The sequence below is a fragment of the Prosopis cineraria genome, unplaced genomic scaffold (assembly GCF_029017545.1).
Source record: "Prosopis cineraria cultivar Desert tree isolate PC_DT_omini unplaced genomic scaffold, ASM2901754v1 PC9, whole genome shotgun sequence".
Classification (NCBI taxonomy): Eukaryota; Viridiplantae; Streptophyta; class Magnoliopsida; order Fabales; family Fabaceae; genus Prosopis; species Prosopis cineraria.
Window position 1 is genome coordinate 32,680,156 of NW_026555340.1, and position 23,862 is coordinate 32,704,017.

Below are 23,862 nucleotides of genomic sequence, written 5' to 3' on the forward strand. Positions count from 1 at the left end.
TCGAATTCAATTCAAGTTGTGCTTAGAATGCCTTGGCATATAAAAACGCTTATATAGTTAAATTCAGCTCTAATTCCTCTAGCTTTTGGGCTTATTTGGGCTAGCCTAAATATGTAAATTGTGAAATATTATTTTATTTTTTATGTAATTTCAATTTTTATATTTTAAAAATTAATATTTTTAATTTTTATCATATTTTTATATTATTTTATAAATAGTAAGAAAAGGAATTCAGATATTCAAGCTAAGTTCATTTAGGTTTGTGCCTGACTTGAATTTCTTTGAGTTTATTTGGGCGACCTAAGTAAGCTCAAAGTAAAAAAAATCTTCTAAATTCCCAAATCCGACCCTATGATTTTTTGGATTTATTCAAGTTAGCTTATCAAGCTTAGTCCAAATTAATACCTTTATCCTTACCCCACCTAATTTTCCCAATTCCCATCCATGTACTTCAAATAAATATACTAGTTTAAGGTAATATTTGGTTGAAGGAGAGAAAAAATTTTCCCTCCACCTTACCAAACAAGGTCCTCCCCTTATTTGGTAAGGTGTTCCCCTCCCCTCTAAAATCTCCTTCCTAAATTGGGGAGATCCCCCCTCCCCTTCCTTCCTCCTCCTTCTCCCTCTCTCTAAGGAGAGGGGGAGGAAGGGAGGGGAGGATCCCCCTAGTTTAGGGGGGAGGTTTTGGAAGGGAAGGGAGGGAAATTTTTTTAAAATTTTTCCTCCCGTCCCCTCCCCTCCAACTAAACACTATCTAAGTCACTTAATATTTTAAAATTATTTAACATGTTATTACATATATTAATAGTAATTTACTATAATAAAATAAAGGTTTTTAGGTATATATATCAATTATGGTTTAACATATATGACAATCCATTCTGTTCCTTTAAATTTAAAAGAACCAAGAAAAAACAAGGATTTAATTATCCTTTTTCTTTAATTATTTTGAGCCAAAAAAGCTTATAATCTAATATTCTTGGGAAGTTATTCATACTGAGTCAATGAAGATATAGAGTGCATGCAATGGGAGAGATTTTAGGGGGTTGTGATATATATATATATATATATATAATTATGAGATGTGAACTTATAGACAATATAATGTATAACCTAGCGTTATTCTCTCAAATTTCTTTAGACTGTGTTAGATTAAACGATTGATTGAGATATATAAGTTTGTGCTTCCATGATTTGTCCCCCTAGTAATGGACCTAGAACGTTCACAATGAGTCATTTTTAAGGCCAAGGTGAGAAGAGAAGAGAGGCCCACTATTCCCTAGTGAAATTAAATTGAGTAATAATGGGCAGATTTCACTTCTGATATAATGAATAGTGAATACACATAGCATGTCATGATTTCTCCTTTATACTTATGGGTCTCGAATGAATTAAGTGTTCCAAGAGAGTGTTTAGGAGGTATTGGTTCACCACAAACCATCTTTATTTGGAATCTAAAACATAGAGGAACGACCAAGAGCTAAAGTATGGATATACATACAATTAACTATATAAGTCGACAAATAAATTCTCAAAACATTAATGTCTGGACAAATCAAATACTTAAAGTGTCCTACTCATGAAAAGATTAAAGGCTTCCTTTAATTTGAAAAGTAGCTTGGGATCAAATTTACATAGGGCTCCAACAAAGTAATGACCAGTGACTTATGCAAACCTCATGTCCTTTTAAATCTAGTCTGGATAAAACTAGTCAAGCCTTATATGAATACTTTTTACTTGTAGGATTGGATACTCTAGCATGCATGGAATATAGCTAGAAGTAATGCCACAAGAAGGCAACCCTAGTAAAAAAATATTGATACAAGATTAAGATAAAACCCATGACTCGGTGCATCTAAGTCCATGATATAAACATTGAATCATGCTTTCCATTGAATTCAATAAACAAGTGGTGAGCTTAATTTATGAATATTTGCAAAATGATGATATAAATCTAGTTATAGAGAGATGATCTAAAAAGTAGGATATTTTGAATGCATTTAACATGATATTGTGGATGGAATTTAGGAGGGACTTTCACTCGAGAATGTGTTCCATATGAAGCCAAAGTAGTTTTACATAAGGATTTGGATTAAAGAGGTTAAAAATGATGAGGGAAGGATGGCAAAGGGAAAAGGTAGCATGTGAGAGAAGGTAGGAAGGTACATAAATTATAGAGGGGATTGGCAAGAAATTGAGGATTCATAATGGCATTACTGTTATTAAAGAGTGCAAAGCATAAGGTTGAGGGTTGAAAGGATGGAAATTGATGGTGATGAGTAGGCTCCATCTCCCCCATCCACTAACATATTATCTCCTTTTCTACAATTTAGGAATTTTTAATGCTCTCTCTCTCTATATGTGCACGCGCGCGCTCCTTTTGCAATATTCTTTGTTTTACTCCTCCATTTGTCTCTTTACTTCTCATCTTTACTTGCCTCTTCCAAGCAAGTTCCTGTATCTGACTTAGCTATTTGACTGCTTCCTCAATCAAATAATATATTAGTACCCTTACAACTTATTTTAAGAGGTTTCTATCTTTTTGGTACAACCTTCTCAATAATGATATGACCTAATTGTTCCATATAGAGAATAAGTAGGTAGGGGCTAAGTGGATCCCCTTGATGCACACCCCGAGATGGTGAGAAGGTAAGTGTTTTGTTACCACTCCATAAAATCTTCATGGTAATCAAAGAGACACATGTCATGATGATTCAAATGAAGTCTTGGTGAAGACCAATACTAGGTAGTGTGTTTTCTAAGAAACACCAATCCAGTCTATCATATGCCTTTTCCATATCCACCTTTATAGCTATAAATTTCTTCTCACTCAATTTATTTCTCGTTGTGTGGATGGCTTCTTAGGTGATGATTAGATTGTTACATCCCTGGCAGCCCACAATGAAGCTATACTAATTAGGTAAGATAAGTTTATCCATCACATTTCTTAATTTCTTTACAATGATTTGAGTAATAATCTTAAGGCTTACATTGCAAAGGAAGATCGACCTCAATTCCTTAAGTAAGGATAGATGATCAACTTTTAGAATCAGGACTATACTTGTATAGTTGATATCCTTAATTTGATCAAGATTAGTAAAAGCCCCCTTAATAAAATCACATATTTTCCTACCCACATTAGCCTATTAAGTATAAAAGAAGTAAGCTTGTAAGCTATTCGTCCCTGGTACTTTGAAGGCATCCATACTAAAAGTTGTATTCTTGATCTCAATGTCAAAGACATCTTGATGACTAAGGCTAAGTTTATTAGCTGAGAGAGTAGGGAAATTATGGGGTAAGATAATATTCTTGTGTATAGCTTGGTCTTTAGAATACAGTCTTTGGTAAATATCACAGGCCATTTGTTTCAAAGATTCTATATCAGAAACCTAGTTACTTAATTCATCTTGTAAAGCTTTAATGTTATCTTTTTTCCCACTCGTCTTAGCGACAACATAAAAGAATTTGGTATTCTTGTCCCCTCATTAAAGGCACTTACACTAGGATTTTTGAAACCAAATCATCTCCCCTTAAATTGTTAGCTTCTAATAGTCTTACTAAAGACATCTTTTAAGTTTAAATAATCCTTAATGGCTGTAAGATTGTTGTTCTTTATCAATTCCCTCAAGTCTTCTCAAAGTTTGAAATTTCTTTTTAGGTATACTGCCTATAGATTTTTCATTCCATTCAGATGCAATTTTACTAAACATCAACACTCTGGCAACCCAATCTTTATTATTCCAAGTTGATTTAATAACCTTGGGAAAGTCTTCTTCTAAAACCCATAAGGCTTGATACATGAATTCCTTTAATTTTTTCTACAAATGACCATCTAACATCATAGAACTATATGATCAGATTTTTATCTTAGGCAGCAAGAAACTTTAGCATGAGGGTGTTGTTCTTCCCATATAAGATTATAGGCTATAGAAAGCCTAATCAAGTCTTTCTTTAACTCCATTTTTCTGCCAAGTGAATCGACCACCCACAAAAGGGATCTCGATCAAGCTAGAATCATATATATAGTTATTAAAGTGATTCATAGATTAGGAGAAGAGAAAGGTCCTCCTGCTTTGTCAGATAAGTGTAAGAAGGAGTTGAAATACCTAATCACAAGCCATGCCTTGTTACTTAAAGTTATTGAAAAGGAAGAGATACTTTCCCATAGGGCTTTCCATCTGATGATTTGAGTTTCACCATAAATGAAAGTAACCACAAAAACTTCCTTTGAAATAAGAGCAATATTTCTATTATTAAGGAATTGTGAGGAGGAGCAAATGTGTTCAACACTAATTAAATTAGCATTTTAAAGCACTTGAATTCCCCCTATAAAACCATTAGCTTTAACTCTCAACTAGTAATAAAAACTAAATTTCATAAAACCTTATTAGCTTGATTCCTACTTATGTGAGGTTTAATTAAGAAGAGGACATCAATTCTATATGTAGAAACAACACCTTTAATGACATTGAAGAAAGCCTGGCCTCCAAATGATAGTTCCAAGATGCACTAATCATTAAAATAATTAGGAATATTGAAAAGACTAACCTCAAATTAGTCCAGAGGCTCTTCTTTCAAATCCTCATCAACATGCTTAGGTGCCATGGCCGCATCCAATTCTTAGGATTCTTCTTCCTCCTCCATTTAGGTTTTCAACACAACCTTTAAATTAGGGGGTTTTGTGATGAGATATAGTTCACCTGCATTTTTAGGGGATATGTTCGATGGGGTAGACATAGCAAATGGGTAGGTGGTGATGTAAAGGTTGGGCTTAGGTTGGGTGAAGGGAGATAAAGGCTTGGTTGGACATAGCAAATTGATATTTTTGCTAACAATCACGTGATTATATTAATTGGGCTTGGCATTTAGGCTATGGTTCAAGATAATGTTGTTATCTAATGTAGTTAAAAGGCCATTGGTCGCCTCTATTTTTTAGGCTTTTGGCTGGTTTATTAGGCTCAGAAGGCCGAATATTCTCTTTTCTTGAAGGCCTATTATTGACTTTTTTCGTTATCCTTTTTTTACTACCCTATGCTTGGGATAGATCTTTAGTTATTAGCATGAGAACTCTAACCCTTCTCGTTATATCTATCCGTCCCCTTACTTTTCTCTGACATCAAAATAGTATACTTATTTGTGTTAAGATTTTGATTATCTAAAGGATCTTCCTCCTCCTGCAAGTTGGATACAGCTTGCAATTGAGCCTGATAATTAAACTATCTTTCTTTTTTGCTGTGTCTGTCATTCCTTCTCTAATCACCTCTTGTCTCTTTCTCATAATCCTTCCTCAAGAATCAAGGTTTCACAAGGTTAGGCACCAACATCCATTACCCATGTCTCTCAGTTACTGCCAATAGTTTGGTTGCCATGATGTGGATTTTAAAGCAACAAGGGGTTTCCCTAGTTCTCTTGGTTAGTGTGATATACCCATGGGAAATTTTCACACAACAACCATAGCAACTGTAAGCAAAAAAAAATCATGTTCAGGGCTTCATAAACTATATTGAAGAAGGCATTGGCTGTAATGACATGTGTTATTGAAAACTGAGCTCCACACATATTTTGGCAAATCTCCCCCTTTCAACTTAAGCATTGGCCGCTGTTAAATCAACAATGGTATGCATATCCACTTTTAGAGTATGTCCAATTCTTTAAGTTGAGCAAGATAAATTTTTTGTTGTGGCAATATATGAGTATGTTTAGGACTCTAACCCATGTTGCTATTCTGCCTAAGGAATTGTGAAGAGGGTCAAAATATGAAGTCCAACGTTGTACTAGAAGAAAGTGGAGCTTCACAAACTAGGGACCCTTAAAGAGAACTTTCTCATGATGTAGCATTTCATTTTCAGCATCTTTGAAGTGAACCACAAAATAGTTGTTTGGAAGATCAATGATTTCACAGCTTGTGAAGCCAAGATTTGACTAAGGTAGTCCTTCAAGTCATGGGCATTAAATTATTTTTCAAGCACCATGATAATCAAGGCTTTGTTCCATGGCCTACACCATTAATTGAATTCCTGTTGAAAGATAGGCACTTTAGGATACATCTCTTTCAATTGTTTAACCTCTTCTGAAGCTTCAGGTAAATCCCACCAGATCTCATCGTCGTCAAGGAGAAGATCTTCCTCTTGCTCTATTTCCCCACCATTAGCCACTCTATTGTAACCTAATAAGGAGTCCTTATATGATGTTTGTTTTGTCTCACTTCTTTGTTTGTTCTCACAGCACCATTCACCTTTATGTTCTATGGTGTTTGGCTGTTCGCATTCCTGTTCTCCCGTCATTTTATCATCCATAACAAAGTCCACAACAGAATCAGAAGGATTCTCTATCTTCTTCTTTGATTTCGAAGAATGGTCGTCCGCCAGCCAGGGGCACTTTCCGATGGCCTTGGTCATCCATGAAGTTATGAAAATAGAGGCACATAGTTCAAGGGAGAGCAAGGTCAAAACTTACTCAGAGTGATAAACTTCATTTCATTTCCACTCTCGTTGTAATTATTCAATCATTATTGTCGTTGTTGTTAGGGTTGTCTACAAGAGAATCATTTTGCTTTCGCGGGCGTGTATTTTGCATTTTCCAACTTCAAGTTGACAACTAACATTTTTTCATCTAAAATGATAACAAGCCAGTATACATGTACTCCCAGAGAGACATTTACTTTCTTTTTAAATTTGTTTCCAAAAAACAAAGACGATGCCCCATGCTCTTACATACATGTATATAAAATAAATCAACAAAGCTGACCGCTGATCAGAGCCTTTATTTAGGGTGGAATAGAAGCCGATCAAGCAACCATGTATAAGGAATGTTAATTAATATATATACATATATATCTGATGGTGCAAATGGTAGTGCCCGCTAGGCATGCCAGAACTTAAAAACAGCCTGAAGACCTAACTTCTGCCAAACCAAGCATGGTTGGGCCGGATCCAACATGCCAATAAATCTTAGGCTTCTTGAGCCTTCTCGCTCCGCATCTTTTTGTATTCGTTTGAAACTGTGAAATAGATGACACATTGGGATCTCAAGATGCTTACCCAACCCTAGATTTTTGACATTTTGTAGGCGATGTTGGGCCTTTGATGCACGTTTGAGTCAACATTGGCCCATCTTGTTTAATCCCCCCAGCTACCCCGCATGCCTCCTCAACATACCCAAAAAACAAAAAAATCCCAAGCTGTAGTATTTCTTAAAGGCCGGGCTGTGATGATTCAAAGGGGCCAACCACAAACCCACTTCCCAATTCCAATTTCCAAGTGACTTTTCGTAATTTTCCCAGCTCCCGTGATTTTCTCAGTTTTTCATTCTCATTCACACATTCCCCACTAAAAGAAGAAAAAGGCCCCACTTCTGAATCAACTATCAAGGCATGTACGAATCTCAAAGCACCTTGGCGTCAGTTATCAGTGGTGGTACCTTGCTAAACGTGACCCCACACACCAACACTCGTATTTGTGTAACATCAATCAATTCTTAATTTTATTCTTAATAAAATTAAAAAAAATCGGTTATTCAATGTGCTGTGCCAATCTTCCTTGCCTTTATAATTATATTCTTAACCAGGAATGTTGACCCCCCAACGATTTGGACACCCCTTCTCTTATCCGTTCTTCGGTTCTCGCCCTCAGATCGATCAAGTGAAAATTATACGATCCTCCATTACCCATCACCGTTTGAAGAGAGGGAGAGATCAACACACACAAAGTAATGTTTTTCTTTTTACCTAAAACTCCTCAGACTTGACACTACAGTCAAAAACCTCGTTGATATTTTAATTTGAAAACACTTTGTTTGATTAGGACATGGGTGAAAAGAAAGGCATTATTTCAACTTTGCGTCGAATTATTTATGGGTCCTTTCCAGCTCGTGGCTGACATTAAAAGAGAAGCGGCGAGAAGTCAAGATATATATATATATATATATATATGGTATTTGTTTCTCTATTTTCTTTTTACGTTTTTTTTTATTTTCTTATCATCAATATTAGTTCTTATAAAGATTTTCCTATAAAGATTGAACTATATTAGAGATCATCTCTGAGTCTTTATTTATTTAACTTGATCTTAAAAGTTTTGACGGAACATATTCAAAGGGAAATTCCAAAATGTATGCTTTTCGAGGATGATATAGTTCTCATAGCAGATACAAGAGAAGAGGTTAATTGCAAACTTGAGTTATGAAGGAGGACATTGGAGTCGAAAGGTTTTCGTCTAAGTAGAAGTAAGACGGAATATTTATATTGTAAATTTGGTAAAGGATTATTCGACAATAATTTGGAAGTGAAATTGGGAGATTAAATTATACCTCAAGTGAAAAAGTTTATATATTTGGGCGCCATTATTCAAAATAATGACGAAATCAGTGGAGATATTTCACATAAAATTCAAGCTGGATGGTTTAATTGGAGAAAAGTTAAAGGAGTTATTTGGGACCGTAAGGTGCCTAATAAACTTAAAGGAAAGTTTTATCGCACTGCTATCAGACCGGTAATGTTATATAGTAGTGAATGCTAGGCTCTAACGGGACAGTAAGAGCATAAAGTTGGAGTAGTAGAGATAAGAATGTTACGATGAATGTGCGGACATACACGTAAAGATAAAATTCGAAATGAGCACGTATGCGAAAAAGTGAGGGTGGCACCTATTGAGGAAAAAATGGTAGAAAATCGATTGAGATAGTTTGGACATGTACAGAGAAGACCAAGGGAGGCACCAGTGAGAAGAGTGGAACATATAACTTTGAGTCCGATTAAGAGAGGTAGAGAAAGGCCTAAGAGAATACTTTTAAAAGTTATTGAACGCGATCTGTTAATTAATAATATTTATAAAAACTTGATAAATGATAGAGCACAATGACGTCTTGCAATTCATGTAACTGACCCCACTTAATGGGATAAAGGTTTGTTGTTGTTGTTGTATCATCAATATTAGTGTCTCAGGTACATGCATGTTGGGATATTTATTTACATGTGCAAGTTTCATTCCACTGTGCAAAATTCAAAAGGGCAAACACACGAGCGTTGCTTTATGATGAAATATATGCGCCATCTCTCTCAGCGTCATTGTTTGATATATTTGCAGCATCGCCTTCCATTTCACTTCTTTTCAGATGAAAATCAACGACACAGCAGTGCATAAAAAATACAACTGCTGTTAAAGTGCTATAATTAATCATCCATGCAACACGATTCAAGATAATTGAGAGTTGAATCATATCACTCTTCCGCTCATCCTCCTCTGTACTTGAAGTAAAAGAAAGAATGACATTTCTACAATAACAATTTTCATAAAAAATAATAAAAATAGGCTAAATCCCCACATAATCCAATGGGTACTGTTTTCAATAAATTAGTATATATTTTTTTTTTTATTTGTGTTTAGAACGTGGCGAGTCGATATATCACGCGCACGCACAAATATATATAAGGAAGAAATTAAGAAGCTAAGGGAAGAAGAATGAATGAAAATGGAGGAAATAATGGGACTTTACCAACTCAGAAAGACAGAATTATGAACTAATCAAAATCACATGAATGATGAAAAATGGGACCTGAAACATGAATGATGAAGAAACATGAATGACGCCGTAGTCTCTTGAACAGCAGAAAGTGGTGGTACCAAAACCAGCCAATTCTGGGGCCTCTGGCGAATAGGAATTAAGGCAGAATAAGAATGGGAACAAAAAGAGACACTTCCTCCTTTTATCATTAATCTTGTTCTAATTTCTTGCCTTCTGTATTTTTCTGGAGTTCATCCCTTCCAATTTTTACCCAACAGAACATTCACCGCAAGGGGATTTATGAAGGAAAAAAATTGTTATTTTTCTTAATAATATTGAAACCTTCATCAATCAAATTAAAACACCTCAAAAGGTTATGATAAAAAGTCACGTGCAAGATGCAGGCTTCCTTTAAAAAAAAAAAAAAAGGAATAAAATGAAGACACATGTTTCCTGCTTTCATCATCTACTGCCTTCAAACATGTAGGTGGGGGTTAACTGGAAGTTAAAAAATCAAGACTAAAACTATGAGACATAAAGTTAATAGAATCATGTCAGTCCTAGCGCAACATCAGTCTAGCTAGCTAGTAAGTTCAGTGATATCTTTGAAAGGGTGGTCTTCACAGCTTCTAACGAGGTTAGTAAAATAAGATAAAATAAAAATGTAATTAATGAGGTTAGAAAATTAAACTTGATGCTAGCTGGCCAAAAATTTATACTCGATGCCTCATTCGTGCTAAAATTCATTCTTGGATTCTTCAACAGGTCGATATGAACGCGTGTATGTGATTAGTAAAAATGCTTTCTTTAACTGGTCGTAGAAAGATTATTAATTAACCCATGCATCAACTTGTAATTTTATCAAACACAATAAAATTACTGTCTAATTGTCCATGTGTGGAGATTCGGTGGGTGCGGTGAGATCCTTATGGAACATTCAAATAAAGTTTAATTTAAAAGGTCTAAATTTAAAATTTTTATGTTATGTTTTTAAATGATAAATGTATTTTAATAAAGAGGCGATTAAAAATTTTAAAACTGTTTTTATTTTTATTAGTCTGGACTGTGGGAATTGATGCTGAAGAACTCCACAAAAAAAATATATCTAGCAGTAATTAATAATTTTAATATGATAAATTAGTAATTTCAATAAAAAAAGTTTTTTTTATTGAAATTATCTGTGTACGCGCTGAGAGTACCCGGGGAGTGACCGAGCGCAGAGTGTATATTATTGGTGTGATGGACAAGAGGATTCTGGATCCTGGCCTGTGACTCAAACCAATAATCAATCGCTCCATCCCACCTGCCGTACGTTGACCTCCCAAGTTCCAATTCCAACCAACACTACCCTGCTCTCTTAATTCAGGACTCTCACTACGTATCTCAATACAGACACTGATCGATAGATTTGTAGGGATTGGTGTGTAATGAATCTGACGAACAGCACCATTTCAACTGGTATATGTACAGACGTTATTTATTTAATTAGTCACGCATTTGCAGGGATTAGTTGTATTATTTCTGGGTATGCGATCCCACAACATTAAATATAATAAACAACCATGCATGCAAGTCCAAGCTGCACACTTATCGATCCTTTAAAAAAACTAAGTCAATGCAACCATAGTACGTTGCCCTCACAAACCCTTAGAAACGCTGTCAATTGGTTGTACATCGGACCCACTAGCCACTTAAGATCAATGGAAGTCTCTTTTCATGAGAGCTAGGAAGCTAAGGACGAAGTTTCTCACGACTCCATATGAACTGCCCACTGGAGATGAAACAACATCTTTCGGCATTTAAAAAAAAAAAAAACACGGACTCCGGAAACAGCAAAATGCAAACCTACTTCTCCATTGACAGTCAAAAAATAATTAAAAATAAAAAGAGAGGTGGCCATCTGTCTAATAGTACTGGCCTGGTAGGATCGAATTAGGTGTCCCTGGCTAGTTATAGTGTTGATGGAGATTATATATAGTGCAATCCGGCAGCGCCAGAGTATTTTTAAATCCAAAAGTGGTCAATATAATTGTTGCCTTCAAGAAACCTAACTGTGCACCAGACTGCGTATACGAATTAGTAAATAGTAGTACATGGTGAATGAGCATGTGCTAGCGTCAAGCTTCCGTATCGTTGTGGTTGTTCGGGCTAATCTTAGAAAGTGTTGATTCACATCAGAGGCCACTTCAACTAATTAATAGCTTTGACAGTCTTGCACACGCCAATTGCTCCCAAATGGGGCCTTACCATATTTCACTATCGCCTTGTTTCGTTGCACTCTTCAAATGCATCAAGTGTAAAGGCCAGGGCTTATGAAGGCTAAAATATAGATAATTCATTATCACTTTCAATTCAGGAAACCGAGAAAATGAAACTAATCTTCTTCAGACCGGGGAAGGCGATATTCGGTAACGCTAAACGTCATTGATAAGATACAACCTCTTTTACAAAAATACAAATACTATATTGAAAATTTAAACAAAAGAGACTATAAATGAATCGGTAATCGCTGTCACGTGGTTGTGGCACTTGAGTTTAATAGAGACGTGTGGACTTGGAACGCTGTCCTGGGAATGGATGACCATAACCAGCAAAGATTGGACCTCATATGTCAATTTTCTGGGAACTAGGAAGCCGTCCGCATAAAGCAAAATTCACACAAATGGCTGAATTTTCAAAGGTGCGTACAGAGATCAAATCAAATACGAATTAGAACAGATGGGTCAAGTCTAGCTAAAAATAGATATCATTAGACGGATACATAAACACGAGAGTATTTCTTCGGTTTAAGTTCATCGGATATGCGAATTTCTTTTGGTATTTAATTTGACACCTTTAATTCCAGCATGTGAAAGGCAGGCAGAAGAGGGTGAAGTCAAAATGATGGTTGTAAAGGTAATCAAAAGTAAGATTTATGTCAAAACAATCGCAGACAAGTAATTAAAGTGGAAAGCTATGAGTCAATGAAGAGAAGAGTGGAGAAGGTCAACGTTGTAACACGAAAATTTTGCTAGTTGTGCTTCATTTTAAAGTACATTATTCCTCAATCCCCATAAAACAAGGGAAAATAAATTCAGTAGCTCATTTTCTCCCCCCGAAAGTATTTCATTATAGTATCAGTTTAATCGTTCCCTATGGATTCTCTCTTTCTGGCTGCATAAATATCCCATTATTGGTTCACAACTCCCTATACCATCTGTTCTGTACTGTACTGAGAACTCCCACCTTCCCTCTTCTCTGCTTACATCCTTCACGTACTACTCTCTTTCCCGAGTTTTCAAACCCCTTAGGAAACATAAACCTGAATTTTGAGCATTTGAAAATTCAATATATAGATATGGTGGTGGCTTCTCCACACCCTATTCGGGACGAGAAGAGTTTGAGCATTGATCTTCCAATGGTGGACCTTTCAGCTGAAAGGTCAGTGGTGTCACAGCTCATAATGAAAGCCTGTGAGGAGTTTGGTTTCTTCAAGGTGATAAACCACGGCGTCCCTCCAGAAACTATAGCTAAAATGGAAGAAATAGGACTTGGCTTCTTCGCGAAACCAGCAGCTCAAAAGAAGCAAGTTACACCTGCCAGTCCTTTCGGCTATGGCTGCAAGAACATAGGCCTCAATGGAGACACGGGAGAGGTGGAGTACCTTCTTCTCAATGCCAGCCCTCCTTCCATTTCTCAAATGTCTCTCCACATCTCCAATGACCCTTCCGACTTCAGGTGCGTGTCCTCTCTTTGCTATTATCCTGCTTCTCCAAAAACAACTGTTTTTTGTCCGAAGATGATGTCTAATCACAAGAATAGTTATTATAAACTACCATGGGAACAATACTTCTGCTTTAAACAGCATGGCTGCATGGGATACTATTAATATTATGTTTTAATAAAAGCTCGTAGTAACTAACACACACACACACACACAGTCAATTCATGTATGAATTTTATAATTCAGGTACTAGTTAGCCCTAGATATCTGTCATTTTCTTAACCTTTTGCATCGTATTTCATGGCTGGCCTTACCTAGCTCCTCCTGTGTTGTAGTCGAGGGAGAACTCTTAGCCCAAAAAGAAGAGAGGGGGGAATGGGATGAACCACTGGTTCTGGCCATTTATATATTGGATATTTTATTTTTCAGGAATATGGTGTAGGCAAACAATGGGTGAGAGATGGTGTATATTGTATAAGAAAAGAAAGTGACAGTTGGGGGGTGACAAGGCCTTCATGGATATATAATATAATGTGTGTTTAGTTTATCTCTTGTGCGTCTGCTTTCTGTTCTTCCGTCTTTTAACTCACAATCACTTTCCTTATCATGTTTCTGGTGCTGGAGAAAACTCGACATAATTTTGCGTACTATTTACATAGATATATGTAGAGGGCATTCTTTTTTGAAAGCCACGCACTCTTTAACCCCCTAAGAAGAAAAATAATTAAAAATCACCTGACAAGACCAAGTAAGGCAAACCATGGAACGAATGTGAAAGGTTGGGAACTGTAATAACTTTGTGCGTGCAAGTTGTGAGATAGAACCTATTGATATGCAAGTTGTGGGATGGATAACCTTTAAAAAAAAAAAGAAAAGAAAGCTACGTTAATGTTTAGACTTTAGATAACACTTTAGCATGATCTAGACTCTAGAGCCTAGAAGAATAGTCAGCATGGATATGAACTATGAAAAATGTGTAAAATAGAATTATACACAGCGGTGATACAATATTTGTAAATTTAACTTGTAAAATTTTCCATGGGGCAGAGAGTATCATTTTATTCCTGTAAAATTAATTTTTAATTTTATGAAATCCGATAATAACTTTAATTTTTAAAAAATGTATGTGAATATAAACACGCAAGGGAGGGAGGGTTTCCCACAGGCCATGGCCATATGCCCATATTCAAGTATGTAGTAGATGCAATTTGTTATCTTTAATAGGACTGAGGTGGCGCTGGCCCAAATGGGAGGGCATGGGATGGAACGAAGGAGGATGCCCTGGGAGGAGATAAAAGAGGACATGTGTCAGAGAGAGAGAGACACACACTCTTGAATGACGTTCCTGTCATGTCATTGACTCCCCTATGCCTCTGCTTTTAATTATTTTAGAAGAAACCCGAGATGAACGTCAGACTCCGTACTCCATCGAACAAGGCTTTGCGCATTAGAATGACACATCAATGACGTCCAATCATACCAAAACTGCCTATATTTCAAAAAATGAAAAGGTTCAAGTTCCTTAAAAAGGAAACAACCCGTAGGTATTTTTATTGTTACCTATATATTCTCCCCAATAAAGGACAAGGGAGAGGAGCGGGTGGCAGCTTAGCTCGGCCTAGCGGTTCAGTTCAAGATCCACTGTGTCACGCATACCTTCACCTTCACGACTAACTACTCGACGAGTAAAAGAGTGGGTTCTTCAGCTATCAATGCTCGCGCAGTTTTCTTAGGAGCATTGGTGTGATGACTTGAGGAGTGAATTTGATTCATGGGAAGTAGTTTTATCATTTAAAAAGAGTTGTGACAGAGAAATAAGGATGAGATATAGAAGCACAGTGATGAGTGTGGGTCTGAACATGACAGGGCTACGGTGAGGGAATACACACAGGCAGTGAAGAAGCTAGCATGTGAAATGTTGGAGGTGATGGCAGAGGGACTGGGGGTCCCGGACTCGTCGGTGTTCAGCAGGCTGATCAGGGACATTGATAGCGACTCGGTGCTGAGGCTCAATCACTACCCACCTACGCTGCCCTGCAAGGACAGGGACAGGTCATCATCATCCCCATCTCCTTCCTGCAAGGTTGGCTTTGGAGAGCATTCTGACCCTCAGATCCTCACCGTCCTCACATCCAACGATGTCGGTGGCCTCCAGATCTCACTCCAAGATGGCGTGTGGATCCCCGTTACCCCAGATCCCTCTGCTTTCTGTGTCAATGTAGGTGATGCGTTGCAGGTATGCCCCTGTTCCTTCTTTTTGCTTTTATTTTGTTTCTCATCCTTCAGAATTAAGGGATCCATGCTAGTGGGGCACTCTATCTATCCCCGCCTCGCCAGGCAGTCGAGAATCTCTCGTATTAAGCCCTGACTCGAGATCTGCCACTGTTACTCCAGCTTTTACACTGAATTACACTTGATCCACTCTGTAGCTCAGAGCATCGATTGGACAGAGCACTGGGGAGGAAAAGGGATTTTTTTTTTTTTATCATAAAATTTGGCGTGGCACATGAGTGAATTGTGATTGTGAATTGTGAAGGTAATGACGAATGGAAGATTCAAGAGCGTGAGGCACAGGGCAATGACAAACTCGCACAAGTCAAGAATGTCGATGGCGTATTTTGCGGCTCCGCCCCTGGATGCGTGGATCGTTGCTCCGCCAGTTATAGTTACGCCTGACACGCCCTCTCTTTACCGTCCATTCACTTGGGCCGAGTACAAGAAAGCCGCCTACTCTCTCAGGCTTGGAGACGCTCGTATTCACCTTTTCAGGAAGAGCAGCATCTGAGATACTATGGCCCTTCGTATTGCAGTTATAGCGTCGTGTACAAATGCTCGTGTCTCCCTTATAGATATCTATCTAGATCGAGTGTTCCTTAGGTTTTTTCCTTTAGCTGCTACCCTTGTGCCTAGCATGTGGGTCAGTCCCCCTTGCTGTTAGAATGAGACAGACAGTATCCATGGCTTGTAACCTGCTGCCGGTGGACAGTTAGCTGTTTGAAGTTTAATTCACGGATGAAAATCTCTAGTAATCCATTCTATTTATGCATCATATCATGACATTCCAAATTCATTTCTCTCAACGTCTTAAAATGGCAGTGTTTTTCAACTCTTGATACGCTAACCTACATAGATCAAAAAACCTGACACGACCAAGGCAGTGACGAAAGATAACGTTTAACATTTCAACTACATATAAACAATCAGTCGGATCTCCTTAAAAGATGAGCATCTGAATGGAATTTTGTCTGCATAGCTAATTGATACAACATAAGTTACATGACCAACCTAGCCGTTGTCATCAAATAACAAGACAACAGGCTTAGAACAATTCTATGATCTTTGATAATAAATGGAAGAGATTTAGTGTTAAGGTGTGAACTCTAACTTAAATCAACTATTTTTAATCCAAGGGGCGGCCGTGGGTGGCCGCTAGACAGACTGAAGAGAGGTGAACATGCAGGGTAAAACAGGCACTGCTTCCCATTAGACAGCAAATCGAGATCTTGAACCGAAACGGGAACACTTGCTTCTCCCACTCTTTTTGAGCATGCAGACACAAGACTGAAGGACTTCAAAATCCTCCTCCCAGAACAGCAAGGATGCCTTCTCTGGATTCTCTAAAAGCATCTTCGAGGTCAGCAAGCCAGCAATTGTCCACGTTTGCCTAAGCCGGGACTGCTTCCCTATAAACTTTCCATTTCGAGTATCATAATACTCGGGCCATCCATCTACAGGAAGTCTTCTCTCTGCCGCATCAATGGCCTTCTGCGCCAAATCAGGCCGTCCCATCTTGATGCAGGCTAAAGTGAACTGATGTTTGGAAGAAATAGTGTCAACAGCGAGCTGTTTGATCGACTAAATAATGTCTCATCAATGAAGGGAACACTAAAAGTTCCAATCCACCAAAATGTTCATTTATTGACCGGTTAAAGAATAGAAATCTATTAGACAAGAGGCATAATTAGGCTGTTTCATTTTTCAGGCTTCAGCAAAGGAAGTAATTAAAGTAATAGGCTTCCAATTGCTCTTACATTCTATAAATAAATACTGAAATGCCTGAGACTTTGAGAGTACTTTCCACAAAATACATCTCAAAGATAGGATTAAACATCAAACTTACCAGCCAGAGAAGTGTTGGCCATGATCCCCCATTGTGATATGACCACGGGCTGCAAGAAGTCACTGAAAGTTAATATGATTGTGCAACTAACACCAGGGGGAAGGAGACCACTCACTAAACACAAATTGTGGCAAAATGACAAGTGCGTGTGTGCGTCTCGGGAGGGGGGAGAGCATGATATAAGAGAGCCTTACGTGTTCTTAGGGTCACTACCAGTGATTATGCTCCATTCATCACTCTCCAGGGCAGGATAACATATCTTGAGAGGCATTTGAGCGACAAGATCGTCCCATTTGTCCTCTATTAAATTCAAAATGCCCCTATTCTGTTTTGTTGTGCCTAAAGAAGATATGATGGTCCAAAGATTTCCAAGTGTGAAAAACCTGAAGTCCATGTGAGCAGGTTGCAAATTGCCAATGAAGTATCCACCTTCCTCAGAGATCCAGTCTACTAACCAAGAAGGAATTTGCTCCGGATAGATGTTAAACTTGTTAACAGCATCGTTAGAATACTCTTCTGTCTTGTAACGATATATTTCATTAATCTTCTTTATATCAACCCAATAATATTCTCTCATGTGGAAAGAAAGAGCGCTTAGGCGATTATTAATAGCAGCAACCAAACTCTTGGTTGCATCACTGACAATCAGCATCTCACGTGAGCAGCGTAAGGCTGAATAAAATAATGCCTGCAAGATCGAATTCAAGACCAAACAAGGAGAAAGTTAGAAACACATGGTATTTACTTGGAATGCAGGACCAAATATGCAAGAAAGGGAAAGTAGGAAACACAGGATAATAGAATGTCGTCCAATCAAGGATGACAAATTTTGAGCAATTGGAATCCCGTAATATAGGAGTTCACTAGACTAAGTTATAATTCTCAATCTCTTCCAAACTACCACCGCACAAAACTACGAAAATCCCATGACATCCAGTCACCAAAGCATTAGTCTGATCAAAATATTGAAGGAAGTCAAGGAACATGCCTACTCAACATTCCTTGATCATTTTTTGACTCATACACCTTCCAAAACAGATAGGAAAATTCAAATGGCAAAGATAGAAGTTCATCAATTAGACAAGTGAGAAGGTTCAGGAAGACAGCCAAACGTTCCAGGATCAACCAGATCAAATTCAATACCACTGGTTCTATGAAATAGGATGTCATGCACAGCCATTAAAATCCCAAAGAAGATCATTTTAACAAATGTAGACGAGTTAAAAACATTTTTATAACATCACTTTAGTGTTAAGTGCAATAGCAGAAAATAAAGTTTTCTACAACAGAACTCGTTCAACGAAATCCACTGAAGGAAAAAAAATGAATGACATTCTAAGAATACCGCATTTAGTACCAATCTACTAACGAACATAATAAATGCCAGGTGCTATTTCTATAAATATGCATTGAGAGTGGCACAATAGCATCATTAGCTTACTTGGATCTCAAGAGGGTGACCATGAATACCCATCCGTCTATCAATCATGCAGGAACCATCGGTGACCAGTAAAGTAGGAAACATATCAAATCCATCAGTCAGACACTGCTTAAGAATTAGTCTCATGCCTGTCTGGACATCCACTCTTTCTTGCAACGCATAATCGCCAGTGAGCTTCCCATAAGCTCTCAACAAAATGATCCACCACAATCCTGTCAGCAAAGTATTAAATATAGGCCTAAAATTTTGAACCTATAATTCAATGTAATTCCAGTAAGTGATATGCAGACGAAATCTTGACAGGTGAATGGATAATATTGTTGAACTTGGACAAATGGACAATCAATATACCAATGTATCCATATACAATACAAAGTTCATAACCACATTATTCATAGGCCATTAATAGTGTTTACTTCAGACTCTCCACAAAGCACGGGACCCATAATCTTGTTATAATTATAAATGCTAGCACAGTGGCATTTCACTAACAGAGCCATGATGTCTTTTCTTTCACAAATAAAACGACTCACCAGAATCAACAGGTGCGACACGGCCAATAGCTGATTCACCAAAATCCGGATCCAAAACCTCCTCAAATGCTTCATTGCTTCCATCAAGAGACACAGTTCTAACTTTGAAGCTTGCTGGCATCAGCCCTTGTCCTGGACTGTAACAGTCGACAGTCTTCTCCCAACTCTAGTGAATGTAAAAGGTTTAATTGAATTAAAATGTTAAAAAGGAGAAAAATCAAGAACCATGAATAAGAGTCTAATGAAGGCTTATTCAACGTTCTACCCTGAGAACGCTCCAAATACTATCAAGAACCATTAACTATTCACCTTTTCCTCTGGACAAGATTCTCATGCGAGAGAAGTAACAAATGTCGGCTAAGTGGACACTTAACTCTAAATTTTAAGATATGATTAAATGATGTAATGCAAATGAACATTCAGAGAGAAAAACGTGGAAGGCTCAGGTACTGATTTATAATTCTGGACAAATTAGAATGATAAAAGAAACAAAAAATCAGAGACGTGAAGTTATTGGGTACTATCATTCTTCTACCCACACAGGATCTACGAAACCCATTAAACTACCCAATTTCTATATAGGCAAGATCGGCTACTATCCGTTATGAGGGAAAAAGTGTTAACGCATCATCTAAAAGAAGTCTTCAAAACCAGAGTCTATACAAAATTATGAGCAGTAAGCAAAGAAGTATATCTTCTCAACAGTTCTCAGGAGGAATGTTTGTTTTCGAGCATGTGAAAAAGGAATTTGCACATTCAACAGACAAAACATTTAGTCACTGCAAATAAAGCAAAGAATGACAAAGTAATAAAAGCCATGAAGTCCATAATTTACCTGCAATTGCAGTGTGTGAAGTAGAAAATTCTTGACAATCTCTCCTTCACCGTTGAGCAAAAAGGCAAGTGCTGATGGAACAAAATCACGAATAAAGATCTGATCATAATTCAATGGTTGTTTGTCCGTAGGATCATTAGCTGCAACAGTCCCAACTGGATTCCCACAATATGTGACAACAGCACCTCGAAGCAGCTTCCAAGCTTCCTTTTCAATATCAAACACCTCCCTCTCAACCTTACTCTCATTCAAACCATTCAAATTATCTATATTTACATTTGACTCATTAGTTCTATCTTCAGGGACTTCCTCCAATTTACTTTGACCAGTTTCAATTCTTTCAAACACCAAGGGCTTCACGTTTAATCCACTTTGAATATAAATCTTCTCAAAGCTTGTGTCACTAACATGAGAATCAACCGATGTAGAATGGTTTCTAAAATCCGAAACTGCATTCGGTAGCAATGAAATGCCCCTATAACTGCCTATATTGACACAACTATTACAAAAAATTCCAGAGTGACCACAATTTGAACCGGAAGTGCTAAAATCTCTCCGATTCAGATTGATTGTATGAATACATCTTACAATTTGATTATTATTACAGGTATGGTATCTATGCCGACGCACGGGTTTGGGATATGATTTGGACAAGATGTCCATGATTGAATCATTAAACTTGGTTGGAGAAAACCGGAAAAGAGAGGAGCTTTTACAGCTACTCAAGATTTTACAACAAGGCTTCATGGTAGAGATCCCAAGATAGCTACCAGTAGTCATTTGCACAGCTAAACAACCACACCCAGATAAAGAAATCTCTTTGACCAAAAAAAAAAAACAAAGAAAAGAAAAATTTATGTACGACCCCGTTGATCTTCAGAAAGCTAAGAAAAAAATTGGGTATACAAAAAAATGGGTAATAATATATGGGGAAAATAAAATTAATAAAGCCAGAAGATCCAAAATCTAATTTGATCACTAAGCTAATATGATGCGAAATATATGGCAACTTTGTTTACTTACAGTTTGAGGAGACGGTGATCAGACGAGCAGTTTGAATGAGAGCGCAAAGGTGTTTGAGATTCGAACGGAGCAAGGAAGCTCGAAACGCGGATTTATAAGCTGAGGAAGGGAAAGTTCGTAGCAGAGAAGACAATTGCTTCCGCAGCCGATCAACTCTGAATACGCAACAAGTGTAATTACGTCAAGGTCCCGCACGTGTCTGTGTGAAGTAAAATTACTATAATACCCTTATAATTCTTCCACAGTGTGGGATAAAACGCGTGGGGGTTCAAAGATCGTTAGTGAGGAACGTTAAGTAGAGGGATAAAACTGTCCCGCCATTTTGAGCACATTTTAAAAAATAGCAGGAACCCATGAAAGTGTCGCGGAGCCATTTCTTGTCCATTTTCTATTCTACACAAAAAACCAAAAAAAAAAGAAAAATCTTTAGCCGCGTAACAGTCCACGTGGTGTCTCGTTATTCGACACAATGCTGGCTCTAACAGTGAAAATATCTTTTATAATTACTACTAGTGTCGCCCAACATCCCATCTCCAATCTCCAGAGCGCCCTATGTCTTATATTTAGGGATGTTCAGTCTGGACTCATTCTGATTAATTTGATATTATCCTGATCATATTAAAACAGGTTTTATCTCGACCTGAAAATAATCGAGACAGGACAAGAAAGGAGTTCGGGACAGGACAGAATACAGAATTACCATCGGGACGTCCCGTCCCGTCCCGAATATTATATATATTATTTTAAATATATTAATTATATTAATATAATTTAAACTTATATTAATTATACCAATTATAATTTTAATACTTGTAATTTTTATTTAAAACTATAGTTTTTTTATATTGATAATTTTAATGGCATGGAGTAAACATGGCAATATTTTTTTTATAATATATTAATTATATTAATATAATTTATTATTATATCTATCTATTTAATAACTTTTATTTATAACATATCTCTTGCTTATTTTTAGAAGAGTAATTAACTTAGTACATCTTCAGTAAAGTAAAAGAACAATGATTTAATGTTGTGTTTAACTTGCCTGTTATTGCTAATCTTATAGCATAAAATTACTTATATTTGTTATTATAATATGTAGTTGTGATTAATATAATTCAATAATTGATTTTAAATTATTGTTATTTATGTGCTTGTGTTGTTTTGATTTTAAACTTAATAAATTATATAATTTAAAATTTTAATGAACGTTATTATTCAGATCTTTTTTTGATATTGTTCCATTTATCGGGACGGCGGGACATCCCGATCTTGTCCCGGTCCCGTCCTGACTCTTAACAGGACAAGATGATTTTCGGGACGAAACGAAACACGGGACTAAAATTCAGTCTCGATCGTTTTTTTGGGACAAGACACGGGATAGGGTGTTTCGATCCCATTCCGTCTCGTGAACACCTACTTATACCGTGAGATTTTTCTTTCGTTCTAGTCTACGTCAGCACGTGAAAGTAATGGTTTTATCTTGATTGCTTTATTTTCATTTTATTTTCATGCCAAAATTGATGATTGGTTGATTTTTAGTGCTGGGGAATGGAACCGAGATTGCGCACGCTTCCGCGTCACAGTTCACGAGGGATCCTTCCTTCTCCACGAAACTGGGTGTCTTCACGGGAAGAGAGACAACTTTAAATTTTAATTATAGTTATAAAATAAATTCAGATATAAATATCAAACAAAAAATTAATCAAAATTTAAGAAAAAATAGGGCTTGTTTAAAAATATTTTTATTTTATTATTTTAAAAACTAGTATTTTATAGAACATGTTCTGAAAATAAAAAATAAAAAATAAGTATTTTTTTATTCTCCCTGTTCTTCAAAACAATAATTTCATAATACCTAAAAGATGTTTACATTTTTTTGTTCTTTAAAATAATTTTTTATTTTTTTATTCTCCAATATATTTTTTAAAAATACATTATCAAATAAATTTTTTTATTTTTTTATTCTGAAAAATAAAAAATTATTCTCAAAACAAATTACTCAACAGGCCATCTCTGTTCTTAAAAATAATACTTTGTTGTTTATATTTTTGTAATTATGTTTTTGATTAAAAATTCCTTAAAATACATAAATAATCTTCTAAAAGCCTGCTGTGGGGCGTGCACTTCTTTTATTTATAAAATTTTGCAGTGGAGTGTCAATCCAAATTTCACGTATCGGGCCTAATTTGCAGAGGCAAGAATGGGCTTGAAACATGTTTTGTGTGAAATGGGTTCGTTGTTATTAAATCGATCAAAGTTGCTCAGTTGAGGCCCTTAATGATGCAAATTCGAACACTGGTTTTGGGGAAAATTACATTAGGCCCTGTAAAATATATTTACTTACAAATAAATCTTATAAAATTAAAAATAACAGATAAGTCCCTAAGACCTAAGTGTAATTTAACATTAGAGTCAAAAGACAATAATACCCCTGTTAAAAATGTATTACATCAATCAAATAATTTATAATTATTTTATTAATAATTTATAATTATCACTTCAACTTTTTGTAACATTAATTTCACACATCTAATTATGAAATTGATAATGTATTACTAATAAAGTTTAATATTAATTATTTACAAACACTTTATCACTAATTTATAATTATTATTTTAATTTTTTATAATTATAACTTTACATATTCAATAGTTAAAAAGGTTTGAATATTTGATGTAAAAAGTTAAAGTGATGGTTGTA

At 36.5% G+C, this 23,862-nt stretch overlaps 2 protein-coding genes across 2 annotated transcripts; one reads left to right on the plus strand and one right to left on the minus strand.

The window, feature by feature from the left end:
* The first annotated feature begins 12,575 nt into the window (after positions 1-12,575).
* Positions 12,576-16,233, plus strand: LOC129320030 (gibberellin 2-beta-dioxygenase 2). Its single transcript, XM_054965160.1, has 3 exons — positions 12,576-13,218; positions 15,071-15,440; positions 15,741-16,233. Exons 1-3 carry the CDS (start codon positions 12,839-12,841, stop codon positions 15,987-15,989), a joined length of 999 nt encoding a protein of 332 aa, XP_054821135.1. The 5' UTR covers positions 12,576-12,838; the 3' UTR covers positions 15,990-16,233.
* Positions 16,234-16,362: 129 nt separating this feature from the next.
* LOC129320029 (alkaline/neutral invertase A, mitochondrial-like) lies at positions 16,363-21,291 on the minus strand. The gene is made up of 6 exons (XM_054965159.1): positions 20,134-21,291; positions 19,299-19,464; positions 18,766-18,977; positions 17,519-18,012; positions 17,325-17,373; positions 16,363-17,014 (listed from the first exon to the last, which is right to left on the minus strand). Exons 1-6 carry the CDS (start codon positions 20,911-20,913, stop codon positions 16,688-16,690), a joined length of 2,028 nt encoding a protein of 675 aa, XP_054821134.1. The 5' UTR covers positions 20,914-21,291; the 3' UTR covers positions 16,363-16,687.
* Positions 21,292-23,862: the final 2,571 nt, after the last annotated feature.